This window comes from Pelodiscus sinensis, chromosome 24 (assembly GCF_052426305.1).
Source record: "Pelodiscus sinensis isolate ZL-2025 chromosome 24, ASM5242630v1, whole genome shotgun sequence".
NCBI classification, from domain to species: Eukaryota; Metazoa; Chordata; order Testudines; family Trionychidae; genus Pelodiscus; species Pelodiscus sinensis.
In genome coordinates, this window is record NC_143075.1 from 4910906 (window position 1) to 4934682 (window position 23777).

Below are 23777 nucleotides of genomic sequence, written 5' to 3' on the forward strand. Positions count from 1 at the left end.
GGGTATAACAGTGTTTTAATGCACCCCCAATTTCATTTCAGCCTCCATACACCAGTAGTTAAAGTTATGGAAAGATGCCAAAAACTTCAAAAATCACCCCTAAAAACCCTGTTACGGAGTTCGGCAAGGACAAATGTCACATAGCTGGTAATACGCGGTGTGTAACAAGGCTGTAGGATACAATCCGCGGCAGACCACTGTAGAACCCACGGAAAGTGCTAAACAAAGAACGAAAAATGAAAACGAGAAGCTGATACAGCAGGTCCCTGATAAAAGTAAAGAAACAATATACTGGATATGGATAAAGAAACTGGATCACTCTATGAACTGTATTTGATTATAATGACTGAAGGACTAGTAGGCTTTGAATTTGCTTAAACATTGACAAATGTATCAACAAAATATTGTGCTCAACTGATGATAGACAGAGACAGAGACACACGTGCTGTAGCCAGGGAAACTGAGGATCAGCATTTCATTCAAACTGTGGGAAAACAGGGACATTTATGGTTTTTATTGGAGAATTTTGGTTTTATCACAGACACCAAGGAGCCCGGCTGAGCAGCTGGTATCTCATCTCTGGACAGCGAGCAAGTACACATGCTTGACTCATCACTCGCTTGCTCCCACGCCTAGTGCCTGTATGATTCAGCAATAGGAGAATCGGACTCCCCTTTGCATGCACTTCCCTTCACTATTCCCTCCTCTCTTTGGGCTGATGGCCTCCCACTGCAGGGATATTTTGGAGTAAATTTCCTTGCAAGTCCCTCCACTGCTCCCAGATCCTTCCGAACCAGAAACCATCGGCCACACAGGAGCAAGACAACCTGCTTCCCCACTTCTCATCTCAGAAGCTCTCCTTCTTCCTTCAAAGCCAGCCTGGAAGGCAGTAGGTGAGAGGCCTTCTTTGAGGAGCTGTCTGAGGGGGACTGCTTTACAGAGCACAAGGAACATGAAACGACTTGCTATGAACAGAGGAGGTCAGGCCCTCGCCACAGGACGTACCTTCAGACTCTAGTGTTACTGGCATCTCTTCCACCGACAGCTACCCTTCAGTGCTATTAAATCATGCACATGTACGCCCCTCACCCATCACTGGCTCAGAGGCCAGAATACAGCAATAGTCCCTTTTTGGGGTGGGGTGGGGAGGGGGCTAATGCTCACTGGAATCATCATATTCTGGACTGTGGGCAGGGGGACTGATTCTTTGGTTTATATAGTGTAGACGTTCTGCTACAAGGCATCCAGTAAGATGCCTCTAGGTTTGTAGAGCAACAAGAGGATAAATACAATTGTAACTCACTGAATCCAAGAACCAGAAGGGACCTCGAGAAGCCACCAAATCCTGTCCCCTGCCCTCATGGCAGGACCAAGCACCGTCTAGACCAACCCAGACAGATGTGTCTCTAATCTGCTCCTAAATATCTCCAGGGATGGAGATTCCACAACCTCCATAGGCAGTTAGGAAATTTTCCCTAATGTCCAACCTAAACCTCCCTTGCTGCAATTTAAGTCCGTTGCTTCTTGTCCTATCTTCAGGAGTTACAGAGAATAATTTTTTTCCTAAAAGGGTGTTATGAGAGCAGTTTTCAAGTACCTCCTCCTCAAGTCCCCCCTCAGTCTTCTCTTTTCCAAACTCAACAAACCCAATTCTTTCAGTCTCCCTCATAGCTCACGTTCTCTAGACCTTTCAGCGTTTTTGTTGCTTTTCTCTGGACCTTCTCCAATTTCTCCACATCTTTCCTGAAATGTGGTGCCCAGAATCAGACACAATACTCCAACTGAGACCTAATCAGGCAGCTGACTTGTGTGTCCTCACAGACCCAATGGTCGGGTATCCTCTGTATTCTGTAAGACCTGTGGGACTTCTTGCAGTGAGGCAAAGCACCTGTAGCTAGACAACACACACAGTGTCTTCTTCCAGCGCCCCGGAGGCCTCACCTTGCTGATGGCTTTCAAGGCTTGGGTGGCAGCTTCGTAGGTCGTGCTGTACACGTGGGTTTTCTGACACACCGTCTAGAAGGCAAAGGGAACATTCCAGGAGCCTTTCAGAACACAAGGTCAATTGAAACGGCTTTGCTCTCTTCCCCCCGGGATGCAGCAAACCCAGGACCCTCTCCCAGCTGGGAGCTCATAACGAGCCCATGCCAGCGAGGGAAGGCAGGACACATTATAAAGGCAGGACACGGAGGGAATTATAAACCAACAGGGAGAAGCAACCATTTTGCTCCTTGGAGGCGTCTTCTCCACTTGGCTTCTGTTGGTGTAGACTGGAGAGGCTGCAGGGTTACCTCTGCGGGCCATTCGTGAAACAAGGGCATGAACGTGGCCTTCGCCCTTCGCAGAAACGATCTGTTTTGAGCCAAACAAAACTGGCTCCTCCTTCCCACCTCCCCCTCCCCCACAAGCTGGCTGGTTTGGGGGGGTTGCTGGATTAAGGGACAGCACGGGGGAGGGGAGGGTGAATATCCCAGAGACTGCTCTCTCGGAAACCCCTGGTGCGCATCACTGCCAGCCGACCCAGGGGAGCCCCGGCCTTTCCCCACTGCACTGAGATAATGCCACCCAAGCTCCGACAGAAGGCAGGTCCCTAACACCCTGCCGTGCTCTGCCCAGGGCAGGTGCACTCAGTCTGGGTGCAGGGTCTTCCACACGCTGGCTCTGACTTACGTCCATAAGCAGGGGGAGACGCGTGACTCTTTGCATGGGCAGGATGAGGAAAGAGCTCATGGGGAGCCCACCGCACTCCGGCTTCCTCTCGATTTGTTTCAAGGCCTCTTTAAACGTGGCATTTGTGGCTCTAAAATGGGACACAAGGATCCTCCATTAGGCATGGGCTGGGCAGACCCACGAGAGGCGCTCACGGCCCAGGGAAGTCGCGGACTCTGCAGAGTTTCTAACAGCGGAGGACAGCACCCAGGGAGACAGCAACAACCGGGCCACGCGCTTTGTTCAGCAGCTGCCTGGATCAATCTCGGAGCTTAAGAGGCGGCACCAGAGACACGCCGCCCTCCCCACAGCACTGACACTGCAATGAACGATAGGACCTCGGCGCAAGGCGGCGAACGCGTGACTGGAAACCCAGGCATCCCGGCAAGGGGGCCTCGCTTCCAGGCTGGGGGTCCGAGCCGCTTCACCTCAGCGAGTCTCCAGATCCGGGAAGGGAATGGAGCCATCCCGAAAGCACTTTCCCCTCAGGATGTCGATAATTTGTGGGGGACGAGAGGATGTTTTGCAGGGGGCGAGGAGGGAGCCTCAATAGGAGGGAGTCAATAATTTGTGGGGGATGAGAAGGGAGCCTCGCTCCCCTCCCCCACTCAGCAACTTCTGCCCACACAAAACAAGTGACCCAGGACGCGATTGTGAGTGGAAGGGAGGCTCCACGTCAGGCCCTCTGACGGGGGATGGGGCAAGGGAAGGGAGCTGGCGACTCATAGGAGCCAGGGGCTCTGGCCATGGCCACAGTAGCAGCCGCTGGCATCCCGGACCCTTTACACGATCACGAGAGCACTGGGCTGGAGCAGTGGGCGGCACACACTGAGCAGAGCCGAGGGCTGGGCCGGCTGACACACGCTCCAGGCTGGCTGTCCTCAGCCCCGCCCCTTTTATCCTTGGCTCCACCCCTTTTACTTTTGGCCCCGCCCCTTCCCGCAGTACGGTGTTATCCCACCCCATGTTGCTCAGGGGCCCGAGGAGGCGGTCGGCTCCGCTGTCCTGCATTCACCGTCCCACCCTGCAGAGCATCACGCCCACATCTTGCTTTGAGCACGGCAGCCGGGGCAGTGACACCCCTTCCCTGGAACAGGAGCCCTCTGAGCCACCGGAGGCTTGGCCAGGGCTCCCTGGGGGGCGGGGTGCCTAGCGGCTAGGTGCAGACCCCAAAGCGACACTCACAGCAGCTTCTGGAGGGTCCGTTGCTGGTAGACTTCGTTGGAGCAGTAGACCACGTAGGGGTTGAAGCGGTTCGATACGTGGTCCTCCAGGATGTCGCTGATGTCGGGGATCAGCACGTTGTCCTGGTGCCGCTTCTCCAAGTCCTCAAAAAAGCTGCCAAGGACACGTGAATACACAAGGCTCTCAGGGGGGTTGGGAAGGGCAGGGGGAGGGGAGGGGAGAGGAGTGCGGGATGCTCTCTGGCCTACGTCTCTACTGCCCTTTCTGGCTCGCCATTTCTTGTCTCTGAGGGGATGTGTAGACTGCGTCCCTCTGTCGGCCGAGGAATGCAGATTAGGCAGGTTGACATTGCAAACGAGGCAGGGATTTAAATATCCCGTGCCTAATTTGCATAAAAATGGCCGCCACATTTTGCCGCCTCAGCACTTTGTCGGCAAAAAGCGGCAGTCTAGAGAGGGCTCTGTCGAGAAAAAGCCTTTTTTGACAGATCCCTTATGCCTCCTGCAAGGAGGTGTACAGGATCTGTCGAAAAAGGCTTTCTTTCTCGACAGAGCCCCCTCTAGACTGCCGCTTTTTGCCAACAAAGTCCTGAGTCCGCAAAATGCAGCGGCCATTTTTATGCAAATTAGGCGCGGGATACTTAAATCCCTGCCTCATTTGCAATGTCGACCTGCCTAATCTTCATCCCCCTGCTGACAGAGGGACACAGTGTAGACATACCCTGACAGCCCATCTCTTCTTTCCCCAGATCGATGGCTTTCCACCGCAGGAGCTGAGCGGCTCACCAGACCCCTGGGCAAGGCGTGGGGGGGGCCGGCTCATTGCTCCCAGGAGAGGCGGGGACCCTCGGGTGGAAGGGGCGGGGCAGGGGAAGTTAGCCTGCAGCATTACCTGGACTGCACCCCGCCACCTCCCTGTCCTCAACGCCACCAGCACGCTGCCATTTAAAGAGCCCAGAACTCTGGCGGCTGCTGCTACAGGCTGTCGGTGGGCTTGCTTTCCATTCGGCGGGCCTCACTCCCTTCTTTAATGCCCTGTGGCCTAGAGACTTTTTCAACGGCTCTTCCCTGGTGCACCTCCTCCTCCAAGCTCAGCTCAGGGAGAGAAACTCACCAGGCTACGGCCTCTGGTCCCAAAGCCACGCCTCAGCCCCGAGGAAACGGGTGAGTCACAAACACCTGGTACAACAGGAGGAGCCGGGGCCCCACGGCCATGACTCTCCTGCCTGCCGTTGCAGGGACGAGCAAGGGCTTGTCTACATGAAGAAACTGCCCAAAGGAGCGACTCCAGATTAGCCCCGTGTGGACGCTTTGCTCCAGAAGTGACTTCTTTTCTAGAGCAAGTTTCCAAAGCAGAGTGCCCATGCTGGAACAAAGGGGCTTCTAGTCTGGAACAGAGGGGCCTCACATGGAGCTAGTCCAGCACAACTTTTCCGGAATCCTCCATCCCCAAACTACTCGGGGCAGGTACCCTGGATGGACAAGCCCAAATTCTACTGAACCAGAGGCAAGGCAGCTCCCCCCAGGATCTGCGAACCCACCTGCTGACTAGCACACTCAGCCCACACACAGCTCAGCTCCTGGCGTGGGCGTCGGGGAGGCGTCACACCGCCGTGCTCTCAGCAAACGGACAAACGTGTGCTCTGAGGACATGAAGCTTGGGCAGCCCAAGTTCTAGTCAGCGAGGGTGGGGAAGCCCTGGGCTGGGTTCCCTAGGGAGGGGTGGAATCTCCATCCCTGGAGGTGTTTAAGCCCTGGCTTGACACAGCCCTGGCTGGGTGACTGAGTTGGGGTTGGTCCTGCTCTGGGCAGGGGGCTGGACTCGGTGACTCCTGGGGTCTCTTCCCACCCTGGGATCGGGGCGGATGAGAGCGCCGCGGGGCCCCGGGCAGCAAAATTTCACGGGGCCCCCCCTTTGACACGGCGCATGCGCGGGGCCTCAGGAAGCGTGGGGCCCGGGGCAGCCGCCCCGCTCGCCCTGCCCTAAATCCGCCGCTGCCTGGGATTCAATGAGTCAGAGAAGGCCGTGCCTCTTCCCCCACGCTTTCAGAGACACACCGGGCCCCAGCAACGATCTCCCCATTTGCCTGCATCAGCATCTCAGGCAGCTCCGCTACCGGGACAGCCTGAAATCGCAGCATCAGACAAGGCAGGAAATCGCAGGAACCAAGCCGGACTCTTCCCTTAGAAGGGACTTTCCAACGGAAACCCACCCATTCCCAGCAGCGCTGAGAGTCGGGGCCAGCAGGTCAGCCGAGCTCTAAACCTCCTTCCTATGCTTCAGGCAAGTGCAGCTCCCTGGAGTCAAGCCCCCAAAACCTCCACCCAGGCCAAGCACAGGTCACGCAGCACACGCCTGCAATTTCAGGGGATTCGCGATGGGCCCAAAGGCAAGGGCAGCGAGCTAACTGCAATTCTCCAGGCTGACTCCCCTGCACAGAGAGGAGCTTCCCCATGCGGGAACGCAGAACGTCTGGCCCCAGGGAGAAGGGAAATCACAGAGGACCCCAGAATCCCAGAGCCAGCTCCGCACAGCCGCACGGCTTGCCAGGCACTATCCCAGCCAGTAGCATGGAACAGGGAGAGATAAGAGAGGGCTAGAACGCGGCACGGGAAATTTCCTCCCGGTTCATGGCCCTAAATATCAGCCCTCATGAGACAATGTTTCCTCTTATTTTTCCTATTGCCGGTAGAATACATTTTGTTATGTGCACCAAGGCATGTGCAGGTGTGCACCACTAGGAGAAACACTGTGCACAGTGCTCCCTGAAAGCTGTGTGCTTGGGCGGCCATCCAGAGTGATCCAAATGCTGCCCAGCTGATCAGCAGAGCGCCTGCAGCCGGCAGCATGTGGGTCTAATAGTGGTGCACACCAGCACATGCTTTGACGCATATGACAAAATTTATTCCGCCCATGGATGGAAAAGATAAGAGGGAACAATGCTCGTTCACAGAGAGAGAATCAACACAGAGCGGGCGGGACAGACAGACAGACCGGCCCTAGGGTCTGGACCTGACTCTGCAGTTCCCCAAATTTGGGATCGAGCCTGGAAAGGAATCACACACACGGCTCCGCGCTCAGACCAAAACGAGCCCTTGCCCCAGGGCTACTGGAACACAGCTGGGATTCGGTGCCTCCCTCGGGCCATTTTTGCTCAGAGGGTCACTAGGGCTGAGGCTGACACTTGGCCGCCCCGGGCAGGGGGGACCCTGGCAGCTCTCCCCCGCTGCGTGTGAGCGCCGGAGTTCGGGAGTTCCTTCCGCTCTCCAGAGACCCAGCAGAGCCATATAAGGAGCCCTCGCTCCGAGCAGAGGGGGAGGCTTTGCAATAGGCCATAAAAGAAAGAGCCCTCAGCCAAGAGCACCTGGGCCATGCATCACAGTCAAGTCGGTCAGCGCTGACCGCTCGGGAGGAAAGAGTCAGCAAACAGCTTCCCGACGCGCACAGAGGGCTCCCGGAACAAGGCGAGGTTCTGACTGACAGAATGACGGATTTCCCTGCGCCCCGGGCCACGCAGCTCCGAGCGGGACACTCGGCTCAGAGCGTTGCAGCTGGAACTGCTGTGCAGCAGGAGGCAGCGCCGCACCCACAGAGAAGGGGAGCTCTGTTCTCTCATCCCTGCAAAGGAGGAGCCAGGTGGAGAGACCAGAAATCCCTCCTGCCCCATAGGGAAGAGACCTGCCAAAGCAAAGTTGGGGGGAGGGGTGTAGATTAGCCTGCCCGCCAGCTGTCTAATGACGGTTAGCTATTATTACTTTGGCCTCACTGGTTATTGCTCAGGAAGCAGAAGCAACAACTTTTTATCTGCCACAGGACAGGTCCTCTCCCCTTTCATCCCAACCCAATGCCACCCCCTCTCCTGTCACTGCAGGGGACCCCAAGCCACGCCGGGGTTAAGGGACTGACCCAACCGCCCACAGCAAACCAGTGGCAGAGCTGGGACTAGTACTGGTTCCCAGGCCTGGCGTATCTCTCCCCCAACAGCTTCCCCGGGTCGGCTGTTTTAGGAGTCATTTTATTGCTCCCTGCCTGCCAAAACCCTCTCCAGCCTGTGCAGGCCGGCTCTGGCCCTGCTCTCCCACAGGGCAAGCCGTGAGGCAGCCATGCACGGAGATGGCTACAGGCTGTCAGGCCCTGGCACGCCCCCAACACACGCTCCCAGGCTGGGGGAGTCCTTCGCCTGCGCTTCCCTGTGCTGCTTTTTCACCCAGCTGCCAGTGCACTTTGGGTTCAGCGCCAGGCCAGAAAGGTTCAGCCCCCCGCCCACCAGGAGCAGGGGTAGAGCCGGAGCTCTTGTGCCTTCGGCAGGCGCGGAGCGAGCCAGGAAGGACAAGCCAGGGCTCGTCAGGGTGGCTTCCAGGCACCTCGGCTCTACCAGCCAATGCCACGTCTGAACCCGACCAGGGCTGTGCCAGGAGATTCCGCTGCGCCTGCCTCACAGCCCCACATGCCGAGGCTCTTCTAGGGCACAAGAACAGGAATCTGAAGGGGGACTGCCCCAGGCTCCCCCACACGGCAGAGCAGCGGTGGCAGGAGGCCTGGGATGGTCTCGTGAGCCCTTCAAGGAAGGGACTGTGGCCCCATCCCTGACTGCACGGAGGACACAACCGTAGGCACTAGCCACAGGAACACACCCCACGGTGCCAGCTCCCAGCTATTCCAGCCAGCTGGGCTCAGCACCATGGCACAGGGACTGCCAGAAGGGAAGGGAAGGCAGGACAGGTAAAGGGCCCATTTGCGAACATATCACATGCAGCCCTACGGGTTACCCAGCAGCGCCCCGCAGCTCTTCCTTCAATAAAATGGATAGTGCAGGCTGAACCTCTCTAATCCGGCAACCTCCGTGTCCGGCATGATTGTAGTTAGTCGGGTGTCCACTTAGCATGGCTGTGGCCAAGTTTCCCACAGTCCCATAAAGTTTGTTTACAGCCACCCGTCCTAACTCTGTGTTCTGGGCTGCTATGTAACTCTAATTTACCCCTAAGGGTACATCTACACAGCAATGTTATTTCGAAATAACAGTCCGCATCTACACAGCCGGCAGTTATTTCAAAATAATGTCAGAATACTGTCAAGCTGGAGGTCTTCTTACTCCGACTCCTGTAACCCTCATTGTACGAGGGGTAAGGGAAGTCGGAGGAAGAGGGCTCTTTTGAAATAAGTGCTGTGTAGACGCTCCGTATCTTGAAATAAGCTACGCAATTGATGTAGCTGGCTTATTTCGAGTTAAGCCCTGCAGTGTAGATGCACCCGAAATGTCTTCTCAGAGCCCAGCAAGCAGTGGAAGGGTTGGTAATGCAGCGAGGCCAGTGTTCCTTAACCCTTATTTTATACAAAGTAACCCTTAAAAAAAATTATAAGTCCCCTCTTTTAAAAAAAAAAAAAAAAAAAAAAAAAAAGTAGAAGTACCTACCCCTTGTACCTACAGTTTTCAGACACACACAATTTCTTTCTACCATTGCAATACACTTGTTTAAACAACTTAATCGTAGCTGGGCAGGCGATGAAATTTTTGGTTATAAAAAGTACAAAAATAATAAAGCGCTATAAAACTTACAACAAAAATTCAGTTTTCTCCAAATTTCAGTTTGACGTACCCCCCAGACTTCTCTCGAGTATCCCTAAGGGTACTCGTCCCTCTGGTTGAGAAACGCTGAGCTAGACAACATTGGCCTCCCATGGTTCGGTACATCTCTGGCTTAGCACCAGTCAGGTCCCGAGGGGGCCGGGGTAGAGAGGTTCAACCTGCATTTAAATAGGAAGGGCAACCAATCACGAGACACGATGGATCCCCCGTGGATCCCTGGATCACGAACTCAAGACATGAGGCTTTTGTAAAGCAAATTACAGCTGCACAGAAGTGCCAGGCTGGAGGCAGGAATCACTGGGTGAGGATCTCTGGCTTGGGCACCACACGTCAGACTTAACAGGTCTCAGCATCTAGAAAAGTCCTGGTGCCAATTCAGCCCTTTCTTGGAGGATGAGGCAGATGCTGGTCCCTGCGTTCCCCACCCACAGGGACCCCAGGTCTCTGCTGGCCAGGGAGCCTTCCCTCTCTTGCCTGCACCGTGCATGAGCTGCTCCTACCAGGAGGGGAGTTTTGAGGCTCCCTGGCACTCCACCGAACAGGAACAGCCAGGCACAGGGGAATCAGCTGCCCTCCCCGAGTTTCAGTGGTGTTGGGACCCTGCAGTTAGAGCCACGCTCCAGACCACGCCAGTGGCAGCTGAACTGGTTTAGTACAGGCCCATGCGCCCCCACGGCCTAGGGCAGCTGTTGTCAAACTTTTTTTCTCACGACCCCATTCAAGAAAATTGTTGTCGCCGCACCCCAACAGAATGTGCCTGAGTGTGGGCTCCGGGCGGGGCTGAGGATGGAGCTCTGGGCTGTAGGAGGGGATTGGGAGAGGGGGCAGGGCTGGGGCAGGAGGGGCTGACCTCGAGCGCCGCCTGGTCAGCGGTGAGGCAGGGGTGCTAAGGCAGCTTCCTGCCTCTCCTGGCACCGCAGTGCACGGAGCCCTGTGCGCTCTCCTCCCCACCTAGGAGCCGGGCCTCCCGCCGGCCGCTTCTGGGGTGCAGTGCAGTCTGTGGTGGCAGGACAGGCAGGGAGCGGCCTTAGCCCCCCCTCCCCCACAGACACTGCTCACCTGATCCCTCTGCAACAACAAGACCCAGCACCCGACATTCCACCCCCCAGTGCTGGGTGAAAACCACTGGCCCATGGGACCGGAAGCAAATGGGGTGCACCCTTAGAGGCTCCACTACTGGGCAGGTTTTCCTCTCCACGATTTACCTTTTGCTGATGCTCAGGATCTCGCCGATGTTGGAGAAGAGGTGATGATGCTCCGTCTGGGTCATGGTCGCCTTCAGCTCTTCGGATTTCATGAAGTGACCCACCAGGATGCCCAGGCTGTGCAGGTAGGAGTACTCCGAGGTGATGATCTCAAAGATCGCCTGATTCGGGAGGGGACAGAAACCATACCCATGAGCACAAGCATCCCCCGACAGCCTAGAGAACCGTGGCGTGCCAGTGTCCTTCCAGGCAGAGGCCGGGAGACCGGTCGTAGGGGTCTGAAATGCACCCACAGGAGGCTCACGACTGCACCCACTTGAGTGCCCGAAATGTCTCTCCTATTAGCCTCCCCACACCCCGCTGGCTCTACCGCAGCCCTCGTGAATGGAGAACCGCTTCTCTCACCTCTTGCCTTTTGCGCTCCACGGGGCTTATCTTGTCCACGAGGCCTGCTTCCTGCACCTGAACAAGAGAGAAAGGTCACGTGGAGTGGGCAGGACAGCACGGCTCCCAACGCCACGGCCCACCTGCAGCCAGAGAAGGCATCGCCGGAGGGGCACCATCGCCCCAGGCATCGGGTAGGGCCTCTCCCCAGCCTCCCGCATTCTGCGGTCTAGGGGGATAAGAGCCGACGGAGCAGGCTGGCCACCTCACCTGGCACTTGGCTTCCAGCAGCAAACAATGGAGGCTTCAAATCATTCCCAATGCCCTTGGTCAACGCTGGGGAACTGCTCACCATGGGGATTACTCTGATAATCTGACTGCACCTGGAGCATGGGGCGCTCTACGGCAGGATGCCACTGGAGAGCAGAGCCTCTTGGCTTGAGGGTTGTCAGGTCGCTCTGAGTCCTCAGTCAAAGCAAACCCTCAAACAGGCACCAGTGGGTGCTCAACTGGTCTGCTGGGCAGTTGTCAGGGGTTAAACTTTATTACCAGGTCTTACATGAGACTTTCTTGGAGAGAGTCTTGAAAGTGTAATACTGGCAATGCCATGAGAAAGAGCAGCAAGGAAGCAAGTCAGGAGAACAGACCTGCAGCCTTGCAAGTCATAAACTAACCATGAGCAAAGAGCAATGGGCTTAAATTGCAGCAAGGGAGGCTTAGGTTGGACATTAGGAAAAACTTGTTCACTGTCGGGGTGGTTACACCTAGGGAGGTTGTGGAATCTCCATCCCTGCAGAGATTTCAGAGCAGGTTGGACAGACATGAGCTTGGTCCTGCCGTGAGGGCAGGGGATTGGACTTAACCTCTCGAGGTCCCTTCCAGTCCTAGTGTTCTATGAGAACCATGTTTTTCATAAAGATTTGTTCTCCCCTCTAGCAGCTTTTCCCTATTCTCGGGAAGGGTCAGAGGCATTTGGTAGAGGAGTCACATCAGGAGAAGAACCAAACAGAAGAACATTGGCAGAGAAAGAAAATGAGTTTAGGGAGCTTTGGGGACGGACAGATGGACAAACCCACGGAGGGTTCTGATGCAGATCTGGAATGACAGCCCAGGACAGCCAATGAGATGCTAATATGGATCTCCCCTGCGTTGGCAAGGAAAGAGCGAAAGCCATTTGCCTTTTCCAAACCCGTTGCTCCTCCTCTGTGAAGGTTGGAGGAACATTCACTTCTCCTCTTGCCAGCCCGGCCCTGAGGCAGCCGCCCCGGCCCCTCACCATGGTCACAGAGCTCGCCCGTGACCCTCAGGAATGCTGACTCTCAAGCCCTGAGTCCCCTTTCTAGTTTGGTTGAAAAGAGACACAAAGCAGGCACAGCCCTTGCGGGTCACGTCCATTTCCTGGCTTAGCGAGATTTACAGACTCAGACCTAGCTCTGAGCCAAATTCACAAATCCTCCCCAGCCCCCAGGGAGACTCGCATAGAGCGAGCACCGAAGCTGGCTCAGAGAAAACAGCGACCTTCCACCCCAATACATCTGCTCCTCTTCAGCATGGGAACACACTACGCGCTAGAAGGAGCCCATGCCACCCGTGCACCAACAGGTCTGCTGCCCTCTTCCACACAGCCCCCATCCCGCCCACAGCGGGAAGCTGAAGGAAAACCAGAGTCGTACTCCAGAGGGCTGGCAGGTTCGAGGACAGGACAAAGCAGTAGAACGTGAAGCAGGGCCCCTGGCCCCTACCTCAGGGAGCTGGCTCCAGGTCACCTGGGCAGGGCGATAGCTTTTCACCACAATGCAGTTGGGAGCGGGATGCTCCTCTGGAATGGATTCCTCCTCGAGCAAGTCATCGTCTGACTCATGGTTGATGGAGTTCAGCCCTCTCTCACGGATCTCCTGGTACAGCCGGGGCTCTGGAGAGAGGAGGCGAGCCAGGAAATTACAGACGGACTCTGAGAAATCACTCCCCGCCGCCCAGCCCTTTCCACAATGGGGGGAGGGAAGAGACCAGCTTCTCCTGGGAGAACCACAAGGACCCTTCATCCCATAGCCTCCAGGAGCAGGCTCTCCTCAGCAGGGGCAGGATCCGTGGCCAGGCCGGGATGCGGTACGGGGACAAAGGAGAGTGCCGGGGCAGGGATGGCATGGGAGCGCCGAATGGGTCAGGGGGCCTCTCTGGCCAATCTAGGCACTTAGAGAAAACATAAGAAGGGAGAGATTTTACAGAGGAGACATTTACAGGCCCCGCGACTGCCCTGTGCAAAACTGGACCTGAGGAGCAATCCAGGCGGCGGGACCCCGCAACAGGCCGCTCCTGCTCCCAGGAAAGAGGGCCGGGAGCACAAGCTGCCGCAAGGGGCAGACAGGGAGCGCCCAAGAGCTAGTTAACGTCGCCCCCCAGCAGGAAGGGCAATCGCCCGAGAGGGGGGAATGTCAAACATGGCACCAGCGCTCAGGAGCGCCCGGCTCCCTGGTGTAGGCTCAGTCACTTGAGTTATTTCCAGAGCATCTCAGAGATCCCTACTGCACTGCTGAATGGAGGCAGGTTCCCTGCCCCGGGGAGCTTCCAGTCTAGGTCAGTGGTTCTCAAGCTGTTTGGGCCATGGCCCACCCCAAACCTGCCCCCGGACCATCAACCAATCACCCACGATGACAAAACACGGGGAGGAGGCGGCGCAAGGTTTGGTTGGGGGTTGGCTACCAGAGTGGGGTGGGAGGGGAATGGGAGGCGCTTATCTAGCTCCACGCCTCCTGCCACTCCCACGCACCGCCCCCTGCTGCTCCCATTGGCTGTGATTCCGGCCAATTGGAGCAGCTGGGAAAGCCTCCAGGCGAGCAGTTTCCTGAGCTGCCCTTCCCCCGGCTTGGAGGAGGGGGAGCGGCAGCACATGGAGCTGTTTCCCTACCTCCCCCACAAGTGGGGGTGTGGTGTGGGGCTGGAGCATGAGCACCAGTGCAGGCTCCTTGCTGTGGGGGGAAGGGGGGTGGGAGGTGTCAATCCTTCCTGCTTGTAACCCAGGAGCAGCGAGCCTCATTGGCTAGGAGGGCTTGTTTGCATAACTTGTTCCCACAGGGACTGCTCAGACCCAGACGCTGGCTGTCCACCAACTTCTCCTAGGCTGAGCCAAGAGGGCACCTCCCCACGGCTGTGAGGATAGGGGGCACCTCTCAGTCAGCAGACACTCACGAACCCGCCTGGAGGCTGCGCCGCAGGAGCAGCGCCCAGGGAGAGACGGTCACCTTCAACACCAGCAACACCACCGAGTTAGTGAACAGCGGGGTCAAAGGACAACTCACCATCCTTAAAGGAGCCTCCGTGTCGCTGCATCCGCTTCCTCCCCAGCGTTCTCTGTAAGAGTCACAGGAAAGACACCGTCAGTATGGGGGGGAAGAGGGGGAGAACCCACCCCGCATCTGACAGCTCTGGAATAAACCAACCAACCTGGACAGTCTCTATGACAAAGACTAAATGAGCACAAATCAGACATCTGGAATGGTAACACACGAACTAGGGATGTTAAATATCGAGTAATTGACTAATCGAATAGTCAATTAGTCAATAGGGCGCTTCTGCCTCTGTTGCCTATTAACAATTGATAGGTACTACTTCTGTGCGTGTGTGTGTATATAGATATATATCTATATATAGATATATCTATATCTAGATAGATATATATGTATGTAATCATGAGCTTTTGTGGGTAAAACCCACTTCATCAGATGAATTGGAGTGGAAATAATAGAAACCAAGATATACATATCTTGGTTTCTATTATTTCCACTCCAATTCATCTGATGAAGTGGGTTTTACCCACAAAAGCTCATGATTACACACACACACACACACACACACACACACACACACACGTTAGTCTCTAAGGGGCCTCAGGATGACTCGTTTTTAAAGTTACAGACTAACATGGAGACCCCTCTGAAATAACATGCCATTGCTGGCGTCTGGTTTAAGTCAGTTTTACAGGGAGTGGAGATGCTGTATTAACAGCCCTGGGTCTGCCATGTACCCATAGACCAAGCTCAGTGTCTGCAATACATATGCTGTTTCCCTGAGCTTCCTGCCCTCTCAGTGTCCCCGCCCTGACCTGGAGGGACATGCTCCAGGGTGTTCAGTCTTCAGACGTTCCACAGCAGCTGCCAACCCTGGAGTTGATACGATACCAATAAGTTTAGAAACAACGAGCTGTCCTGTGGCACCTTAGAAGTTATCAGATTAGGTCATGAGCTTTTGTGGGTAAAACCCACTTCCTCAGATGAACTGGAGTGGAAATTACAGAATCTGAGATATATAAAACAGCAAAAGAAGTTACCTGTGAATTGTAGGACCAGTGTTAATGAACTTAATTAAGCCAGACTTAATCTTAACTGGTTAACACACTACAAAGGCAATTTCTCCACCTTTGATATTCGCATTTCCACATCAAAAGCTGGGACAGATCCAGCCTAACTTAATTAGCTTCATTAATATTAGTCCTACAATTGACAAGTAACTTCTTTTGCTGTTATCTATATACCCCGGATTCTGTAATCTCCAATCAAGTTCATCTGAGGAAGTGGAAAGCTCATGATCCTCTATATTTTAGTTAGTCTCTAAGGGTGTGTCTAGACTGCAGGCTTCTTTCGAAAGAGCCTCTTTCGAAAGCATCTTTCGAAAGAGGCTCTTTCGAAAGAGCGCGTCTAGACTGCAGGCAGATCTTTCGATAGCGGAAATCCGCTTTTTCGAAAGAGAGCACCCAGCGAGTCTGGATGCTCTCTTTCGAAGACAGCCTCTTTACATTGAAGAACGCCTTCCTTCGAAAGAAGAACTTTCGAAGGAAGGCGTTCTTCCTCGTGAAACGAGGTTTACCGCCATCGAAAGAAAAGCCGCGTTCTTTCGAAATAATTTCGAAAGAACGCGGCTTGAGTCTGGATGCAGGGGAAGTTCTTTCAAAAAAAGGCTACTTTTTTCGAAAGAACCCCTGAGTGTGGACACAGCCTAAGGTGCCACAAGTCTGCTCATTGGTTTTAAAATTACAGACTAACATGGCTCCCTGTCTGAGATTTTTTTATGATACTGATAAGCATCTAACAGAGTAATCCTGCACTGACCGGGAATGTGCTAGATGAGTGAACAAGTTGGTTTCATCTCTCGACCTCCACGACTTTCACTATAGGTCTGATAAGTGCTCTTAAGTACTATCCACTTTTGGCCACTAGCAGCTTGGCCTAGTCAACAACTAGCAGCCTGTTTCCAGCCTCTGATGACTTACTGACAGAGCCGGCCTCTTTCCCACCCCCTTTGCCCGCTCCTGGGAACAAAAAGCTATAAACATGCAAGAGGAAAAATTCCAGTTGGTGTCTGGATGAAATGCAAACAATCCAAACCCCGAGCTCTGTAGCAATGATAGCAAGTCAGGTTGTGTGTGCAGAGAGGAAGGGTTTTTCTTCCAATTTCTTCCCTGTAGTCGCCTCCCATAATGGCTGGTTTCCAAACGCATGTGGAATGGTGTTGTGAAACCAGTTAATCGAGGTTTGGAAAGTCTGCCATTCCCTCGACAGGTTCTAGCACACCCGTAACGCATGGCAGGACTCTCTACAAGTTGAACCTCTCTAATCCGGCACCCTTGGGATCTGACCGGTGCCAAACCAGAGAATGTGCAGATCCACAGGAGGTCAATATTGTAGCAAGTGGGTGTGACGGCGAGTCGGGGTTCCTCCGATCCTGCAGCTCCATAGCAGCAAGAACAGAATCCACCAGCCAGTAGAATAGAGGGGTTTATTGCTTGTCCAGGATACAGCACAGCATAGAGGTGATATGTCTACAGGAGTCTGGGCCAGGATGCCTCAGCCCCCTTGAGATGGGGTCCCTGAGCCCCTAGATTCCAGCCCCCTCCTTAGTCTGTTTCCTTCATGGTTCCAGCCCAAGACAGCCTCGCTCCCAGACCCTGCCCCAAACCAGGTGTTCGTTTCCATCTCCCTCCCTTTGTCTCTCCCCTCTGGAAAAAGCCTTGTTATCAGGTGTCTGGGCGAATACACATGTGGGTGAGTCAGTGGAAATCACACGTCACAGCGCAGGGGGACACTGGGTTACAGAGCAGACAGCACCCCCACAACGCCACAGTGGGTCTCTATTTTTATTTCACCAAGGCAAAGAAATGGAACAACACTTGCAACGCTGTTTACTAATGTCTGACTGTACTGAGACACCCTATAGAAGCTTATGCCTAGCTGAGGCTTATCAGCTCTCTTCATAACAAAGTGTCAGTGTTGTTACAGTTTTTCTGTACTGGCACAAGGAAATAGGTAGATAAAGCATAAAACCCAGCAGCATTACCAGCACGTCCCTAAGAACATAAGAATGGTCATACTGGGTCAGACCAAAGATCCATCCAGCCCAGTATCCCGCCTGCAGACAGCGGCCAATGCCAGGTGTCCCAGAGGGAGTGAATCGAACAGGTAATGATCAAGCGATCTCTCTCCTGCCATCCATCTCTACCCTCTGACAAACCGAGGCCAGGGACACCATTCCTTACCCACACTGGCTAATTGTCATTCATGGACTTAACCTCCAGGAATTTATCTAGTTCTCTTTTAAGCCCTGTTACAGTCTTAGCTTTCACAACCTCCTCAGGCAAGGAGTTCCACAGATTGATTATGCACTGTATGAAGAACAACTTCCTTTTATTTGTTTTAAACCTGCTGCCCATTAGTTTCATTTGGTGGCCCCTAGTTCTTATATTATGGGAACAAGTAAATAACTTTTCTTTGTTCACTTTCTCCACACCACTCATGATTTGATAGACCTCTATCATAGTCCCCCTTAGTTTCCTCTTTTCCAAGATGAAAAGTCCTAGTCTCTAATCTCTCCTCATATGGGACCTGTTCCAAACCCCTCATCATTTTAGTTGCCCTTCTCTGAACCTTTTCTAGTGCCAGTATATCTTTTTGAGATGAGGAGACCACATCTGTATGCAGTATTCCAGATGTGGGCGTACCATGGATTTATATAAGGGCAATAAGATATTCTCCGTCTTATTCTCTATCCCTTTTTTAATGATTCCTAACATCCTGTTTGCTTTTTTGACTGCCGCTGCCCACGGCATGGACATCTTCAGAGAACTATCCACGATGACTCCAAGATCTCTTTCCTGATTAGTTATAGCAAAATTAGCCCCCATCATATTGTATGTCTAGTTGCTTGCTGGGCTCTTAGAGACATTTAGGGGTAAATTAGCGCTAAATAACAGCACAGAACACTGAGAGCCAGGATTGGTGGCTGTAAACTAACTTTATGGGACCGTGGGAAACTTGGTCAACCCAGGATAAGTGGACATCCAACTAACTCAAATCATTGTGGACCATGGATGTTGCCAGACCACAGACTGCGGGACTAGAGAAGTTCAGCCTGTACTCACATAAAGTCCCATCAGGCCACAAGTGGCCAGTTCCAGGGATGCATCAATGAGAAGGAGAATCAGGACAGATGTCGTCCCATTTTACCTACATCACAGGCTAGAAACAGAAACTGCTCGATTTCAAAAATATGGGGCTCAGGTCTCTTTCTCCTTTGCCTTTGGCAGATATCCCCCTAATTCTGATCTCTGGAAATCCAGTCACCTAAGCTGAATTATTCAAGATACGAGCATGAAAAAAAAATCAGGGGCCAGATCTGAAAATGCTGGGCTAAGTGAGGTGTCCAGGGTCATACAGCAAATCAGTGGCAGGACTGAGGCTAGAATGCAGGTATTCTCTCAATCATGTGGATTTGTTTTGTTTTGCTTTTTCAATTTAGTTCCTTAGAAAAGGAAGTTACCTAACCAGTTATTTAACCTAGTTATCCAGTCAATACGCACATATTTCAGGAAAAAAAAAGTGAATTCCTCTGGTCTCACTTGCAAGTTTGTTTGTTTTTAATAATAATACTCAAATATAAGGGAGTGAGTCAGCTTTCATCTTGCATTACACAACTGTGGATCAGAACAGCCCTAAAGTTATCTCAGTATTTCTTTTAGCCAGCCACTGCCTCTACTTGTCACAGCACGTGCACAAACAGTATCTGTAGGTAATCAGAGAGAGCATCTGTTGTGTTCATTTCCGGGTTCTCCGCACTCTTCTACTAACACTAGCCCTGAGCAGGGTGCAAGTCTGAGAACTGACCCTGCAAACACACACATGGCTACACTGGCTGCAGGGGGCGGCTTCACTTATTAATGTGATTGGATTCTGTCTGTACTTCTAACACGTTCCAGGCTGCAACTTCTCTGTGCTTTCAGGGGATCTCCAGAGGTGGACAAGCTGCAGCCCGAGGGTCGCATGTGGCCTATCCGGGTTCTGTGTGCGGCCCGCGAGACATTTTGATGACTGTTGCCCACGTGCAGGGTTGCCAGACTCCGCGGGTTTCTGTCCACGGAAATTTTTTCCCTACCGGTATTGTTAAAGGGACCCGCACATAAAGCCAGGGCAGTGAAGCGAGGTGGGTGCTGTTTGCACACAACCGTGACTGTGGGAGCCGTGCGGTCCCTCTGCAGCCAATCCAAGCACAGGGTCAGCAAAACTCTCCTGTCCCGGGAGACTGTCGTGGTTACAACAGCCTTGCGGCCCACTGAGGTGAAGGAGGGTCCTTTGTGTGGCCCGCTCACTCATCTAGATTTCCTGTCACGGGTATGTCTGTACTGTGTGCTGAAATACGTTTTTGTGCTTAACCACCAGTCAGTACAGCTAGCTACCCAGCCCCTCCCCACCAGCTGTTATTGCACACTTGTGCAAAGCACTTCAAAACAAGCAGCTGCTCTCTGTCTTCGATGCGACTGAGTGAACGAAGGAGCCAGATAGCGCACGAGCTGATGTCAGAACAGCTGGATCACGGCCCTCCCAAAGCATGAGTCACCACATTACATCAGCTACACACAGCCTGGTCTTACCCCCACCGATCCCCACCACCTTGCCAAAGGAGCTTAGTAGCTAAAACTGAACCAGGACTGATCTCCTACCCCACCTCCCAAGTCCCAATTCGGAAAGGCACAGCTGTTCAGATGGTGCATCTCATTTCATCTCAACCAAGGATGTGCAACAGCCCAGCTGCAGAAGATGCTCAAGGCGGCACACATGGCGAAGACGCACCGGAAGCCTGGGAGTTAGTTTATTTATTGTACTATGGCCTCTCCCCCCTTCCTGGCCATATTTAGGGTTCAAACGGCCGTAATGAAAGCCACTTGAGGGAAGTGGTATCTGAGAAGTCGGATTAGCTAATGGGAGAGGGGGAGGGGGTGGAAGCGTTTGGATGGTTTATGTTTTTGCCAATTTCACGAGTCAAAGCAAGGGGCTGGAAATCAGACCCCGGCCCTCTTGGCTGTAAGTACGTACTTTAAAGAATGGGTTGGCCTGGGAAAGAGCAGGATGCTTGGACACAGAGAAGGCAGCAAAAGGGGCCCGCAGTCCTTCCAGCGCACCGAGTATCGTAGAATCATAGAATCCCAGGGCTGGAAGAGACCTCACAAGGGCATCGAGTCCAGCCCCCTGCTCTAGGCAGGACCAACCCCAACTAAACCAACCCAGCCAGGGCTTTGTCAAGCCGAGACTTAACCTCCAGGGATGGAGACTCCCCTACTTCCCTAGGGAACCCAGCCCAGCGCTTCCCCACCCTCCTAGTGAGTACGGCGGCTCTTCAAAAGCAGGGCCAAGGCGTCAACCGTGCGAGCAGCGTGATCACCAGCAACCTACGCCCATGGGAAGCAGGGGCTTTTCCCAGCCTGTATCGCCCTGGGGACTAACCCCCAGCCAGGGGGGCGGCAGAACCGGTGGAGGAAACGGCAGAGTCGTGAGCTCTGGAAACCAGCGATTGGGGGGCGACTAGAGGACTCAAGGCAGAGACGCCCTGTCCCTGCTGGTCAGCGCCCCGCTGAATTGGGCAGATAGAACAAACCTCTTCCCTGAGATATGGCCAGGCAGCTGATGGAGTCTGTCCACACAGATGAAGCAGAGCTTATTATCTAGAGCAGGGCTGGGCAAGATGGGGGCATCAGGCCGCTTACTATTCATATCCCGCTGCTCGCGCCACTGAATTTCCAGGCGGTGGCTCAGGCAGCAGGATCCTATTGAAATGGCTCCCGGCTGCGGCGCCACCCCGACAGGGCTGGACCATGCGCTTTTTAAATAGCCAGGGGGCTGCCAGGCAAAGGGGCAGCAGCAGGGGCAGGAGCCACGAGCCCTTTGCTGGGTTTTTAAGTCAAAGCCTCCGGGCCTAGACAACCCTGGGGGTAGGCTGGTCTCCAGCCCCGCCCCTTCCACAGGAGGCCCCGCCCCTTCCACAGTAGGCCCCGCCCCTTCCACAGGAGGCCCCGCCCCTTCCGGGGGTGGAGTCGGCCCAAGACCATGTCCCAAAATTCATGAAGTGGCCCCCCTGTGAAAATTACCGCCCACCCCGATCTAGAGCAGAAGCCCCATGGGGGAGGGGCCATTTTGTTCAGTTTGTACAGCACCGAGCGCCACGAGCTCGGCTCCTGGGGCAGAGGCATTGCGATCACCAATCACCTTTTGTTCAGGGAAGGGCAGATGGGGAATGCCCCGGGTGATGCTCATGTGGCAGGGGGGCCGGGAAGCCCAGCATGGGGCCTACCTTGGTTCTCCCCGGGCTGCGGGCCGGTTGCACGCGGGTGTCCTCTGCTGAGGGCTTCAGGGTGGCGACGCCCTTCGAAGGCTCCAGCGCCTCGGTGTTCTCGACCTCCTTCATGGCCGCCCGGTACGACGTGTTCCGCAGGTTGCGCTTGAGCCCCTCGCCAGAATCCAACTCCAAGTCGAAGTCGTCCACAGACATGCTGGGGGCGGACATCCGCTTGAGGTCGCAGCGAGCCGCCTCTCGACTTAGCGTGGCCGCGGCGAAGCTCTGGTGGCGGGCAGGGGTCTTGGATTTGGTGGACACGGCCAAGCTTTTGGGGATCAGCTGCTGGGTGCCCATCTTGAGCGCGGCCGGGCTCTCGGTGCTGAGGATGACGCGACGGGGCTCGGTCGGGGACGGGGAGCGCTGGGCCGCGAACGAGCCATTGTCCAGGGCTGCCCGGGAGCTGCGTTTCCCAGGGGGAGAGGTCCCATCGTCATCTGGCCGCAGCTCGGCTTGGAACTTGTGCTCCAGGAGAAGGGCCTTGTCACCCATGGAGCTGTCTGAGTGCCTATGAGACATGCTGGCGCTGTGGGGAGCCGGGCACCCTGCAAAGAGAACAGACAAGACACAAGGCTTAGGGTCTAGCTCTTCCCTCTTCCAGGGGAATGGAAGACCCACAACCAACAGAAAGGGGTCTCCCAGACTGGATGGGATGGGTTGGTTGTCAAGAAGCAAGCAAACATCTCCCTGCCCACCCCCCACATTTGCTGCCTTTTGCTAACACAGGAGAAAATAAAATCTCCTCAAGACTGACGGTAAACAAGGGCGCGAGCCAGTCGCGGACGTTTGTGATGGGAGAAAGTATGAAAAAAAACCCACTCGACAAATGAATCCATACACAGAACAGCAGGCCTGGCAAAACCCAACAAGGCATCACATGATTTGACTGGCTAGTTATTATCAGGGCTCGACAACCGTGGCGAAAACCCACTCGCCAGCCCTGTACCGCGCATGTGCCAGACCCGCACCACGTGTGCGCGCACTGCCGATGAACGGGGCGACCGGCTGAAATCTACTTGTCACAGGTGAGTAGATAAGTGGATTTGTTGAGCCCTGGTTCTTATAGTTCGCTAACACCTCAGGCGACTGGTGTCTGCTGGGGGTGGGGTTGTGCAGGGAGGTGATGCCCAGAGGAACAGCGGGATGGTTTGTGGGGAACACCCGATGTAGCAATTCAAATGTTGCCAGGGACACTGGGGTAGATACACCGCCCACGTGCTACCACGAGTCACTTCTGGCCAACACCTTGACGTTCCAACTCAGGTCGTGAGCCGGTCATGCTAGGCCTTGCACACACGTGCAGTGAGCGGCCGGCCCTGCCTCAGGGGAATCTGGAAGCACCAGCTCAGGGAAGCTGAAGGAAGGAAGAGAGAAACGGACGTGGAAGTACCACAGCCGGGCCTTGCGCACAGCCCACGAGCAGACCAGAAATAAACGAGTCAAAAACGGACCCTGAGAGCTGCCTCCATTATCCGAGTGCCAACAGCCGGACCCCTGCTAATTGACGACGGCTGAGTTCTGCTACAGCAACCTCTGGCCAAGTAGCCGCGTGGGCCCGAGTGAAACCCAGGAGCTGCGGGGCCACGCAGGTGACAACGCGCATCCTTTCGAAAACAAGGAGCATAAAGGAGCTGTTTGTTCCCCCATCAAAACCTCCTCTGTGAAAAACCGGAGACTAACAACACAGCCCCATGTTACATCCCAGTCACCATTATCCTCCGGGAGCTTCCGAATACAGGCCGTTATTGTTCCTACTCCTGGGCCTTTCCTCTCCCCCCCCCCCCTCAAGCACGGAACGGGAGAGGCAAGTCCCTGCCCCCACGGAGCCCGGGGACAAGGAGGGAGTGTCCCACACACCGTCCTTTACACACGGGTTCTACCTGGCCGCCCCGGCCGCACCTTGAGTCCCCCACCTTTTAATGCGGCATCATTCAAAGGAAAGGAAAGTCTCTGCGGAAGGGACCCTTGTTCTCACCCAGATGGGAAGCAACCAGGAATTCCAGGGCTGGAGCCGTGCACTCAGGTCTTGGCTGACATGATGTAGCCAAGGATCAGAA

General features: G+C 54.5%; 1 protein-coding gene across 3 annotated transcripts in view; it reads right to left on the bottom strand.

The window, feature by feature from the left end:
* The window catches only part of ARHGEF16 (Rho guanine nucleotide exchange factor 16), a 46551-nt gene that overhangs the window by 13968 nt on the left and 8806 nt on the right, over positions 1 to 23777 (bottom strand). For all 3 annotated transcript variants that reach the window (XM_075906534.2, XM_075906533.2, XM_075906535.2), the window contains exons 2-9: positions 21679 to 22265; positions 14367 to 14418; positions 12813 to 12982; positions 11092 to 11148; positions 10687 to 10847; positions 3895 to 4047; positions 2671 to 2800; positions 1942 to 2016 (exon numbers count right to left, since the gene is read on the bottom strand). In XM_075906534.2, coding sequence (XP_075762649.2) covers positions 1942 to 2016; positions 2671 to 2800; positions 3895 to 4047; positions 10687 to 10847; positions 11092 to 11148; positions 12813 to 12982; positions 14367 to 14418; positions 21679 to 22239 — 1359 coding nt within the window. In that variant the 5' untranslated portion in view covers positions 22240 to 22265. The remainder of the gene's footprint in view (positions 1 to 1941; positions 2017 to 2670; positions 2801 to 3894; positions 4048 to 10686; positions 10848 to 11091; positions 11149 to 12812; positions 12983 to 14366; positions 14419 to 21678; positions 22266 to 23777) is intronic.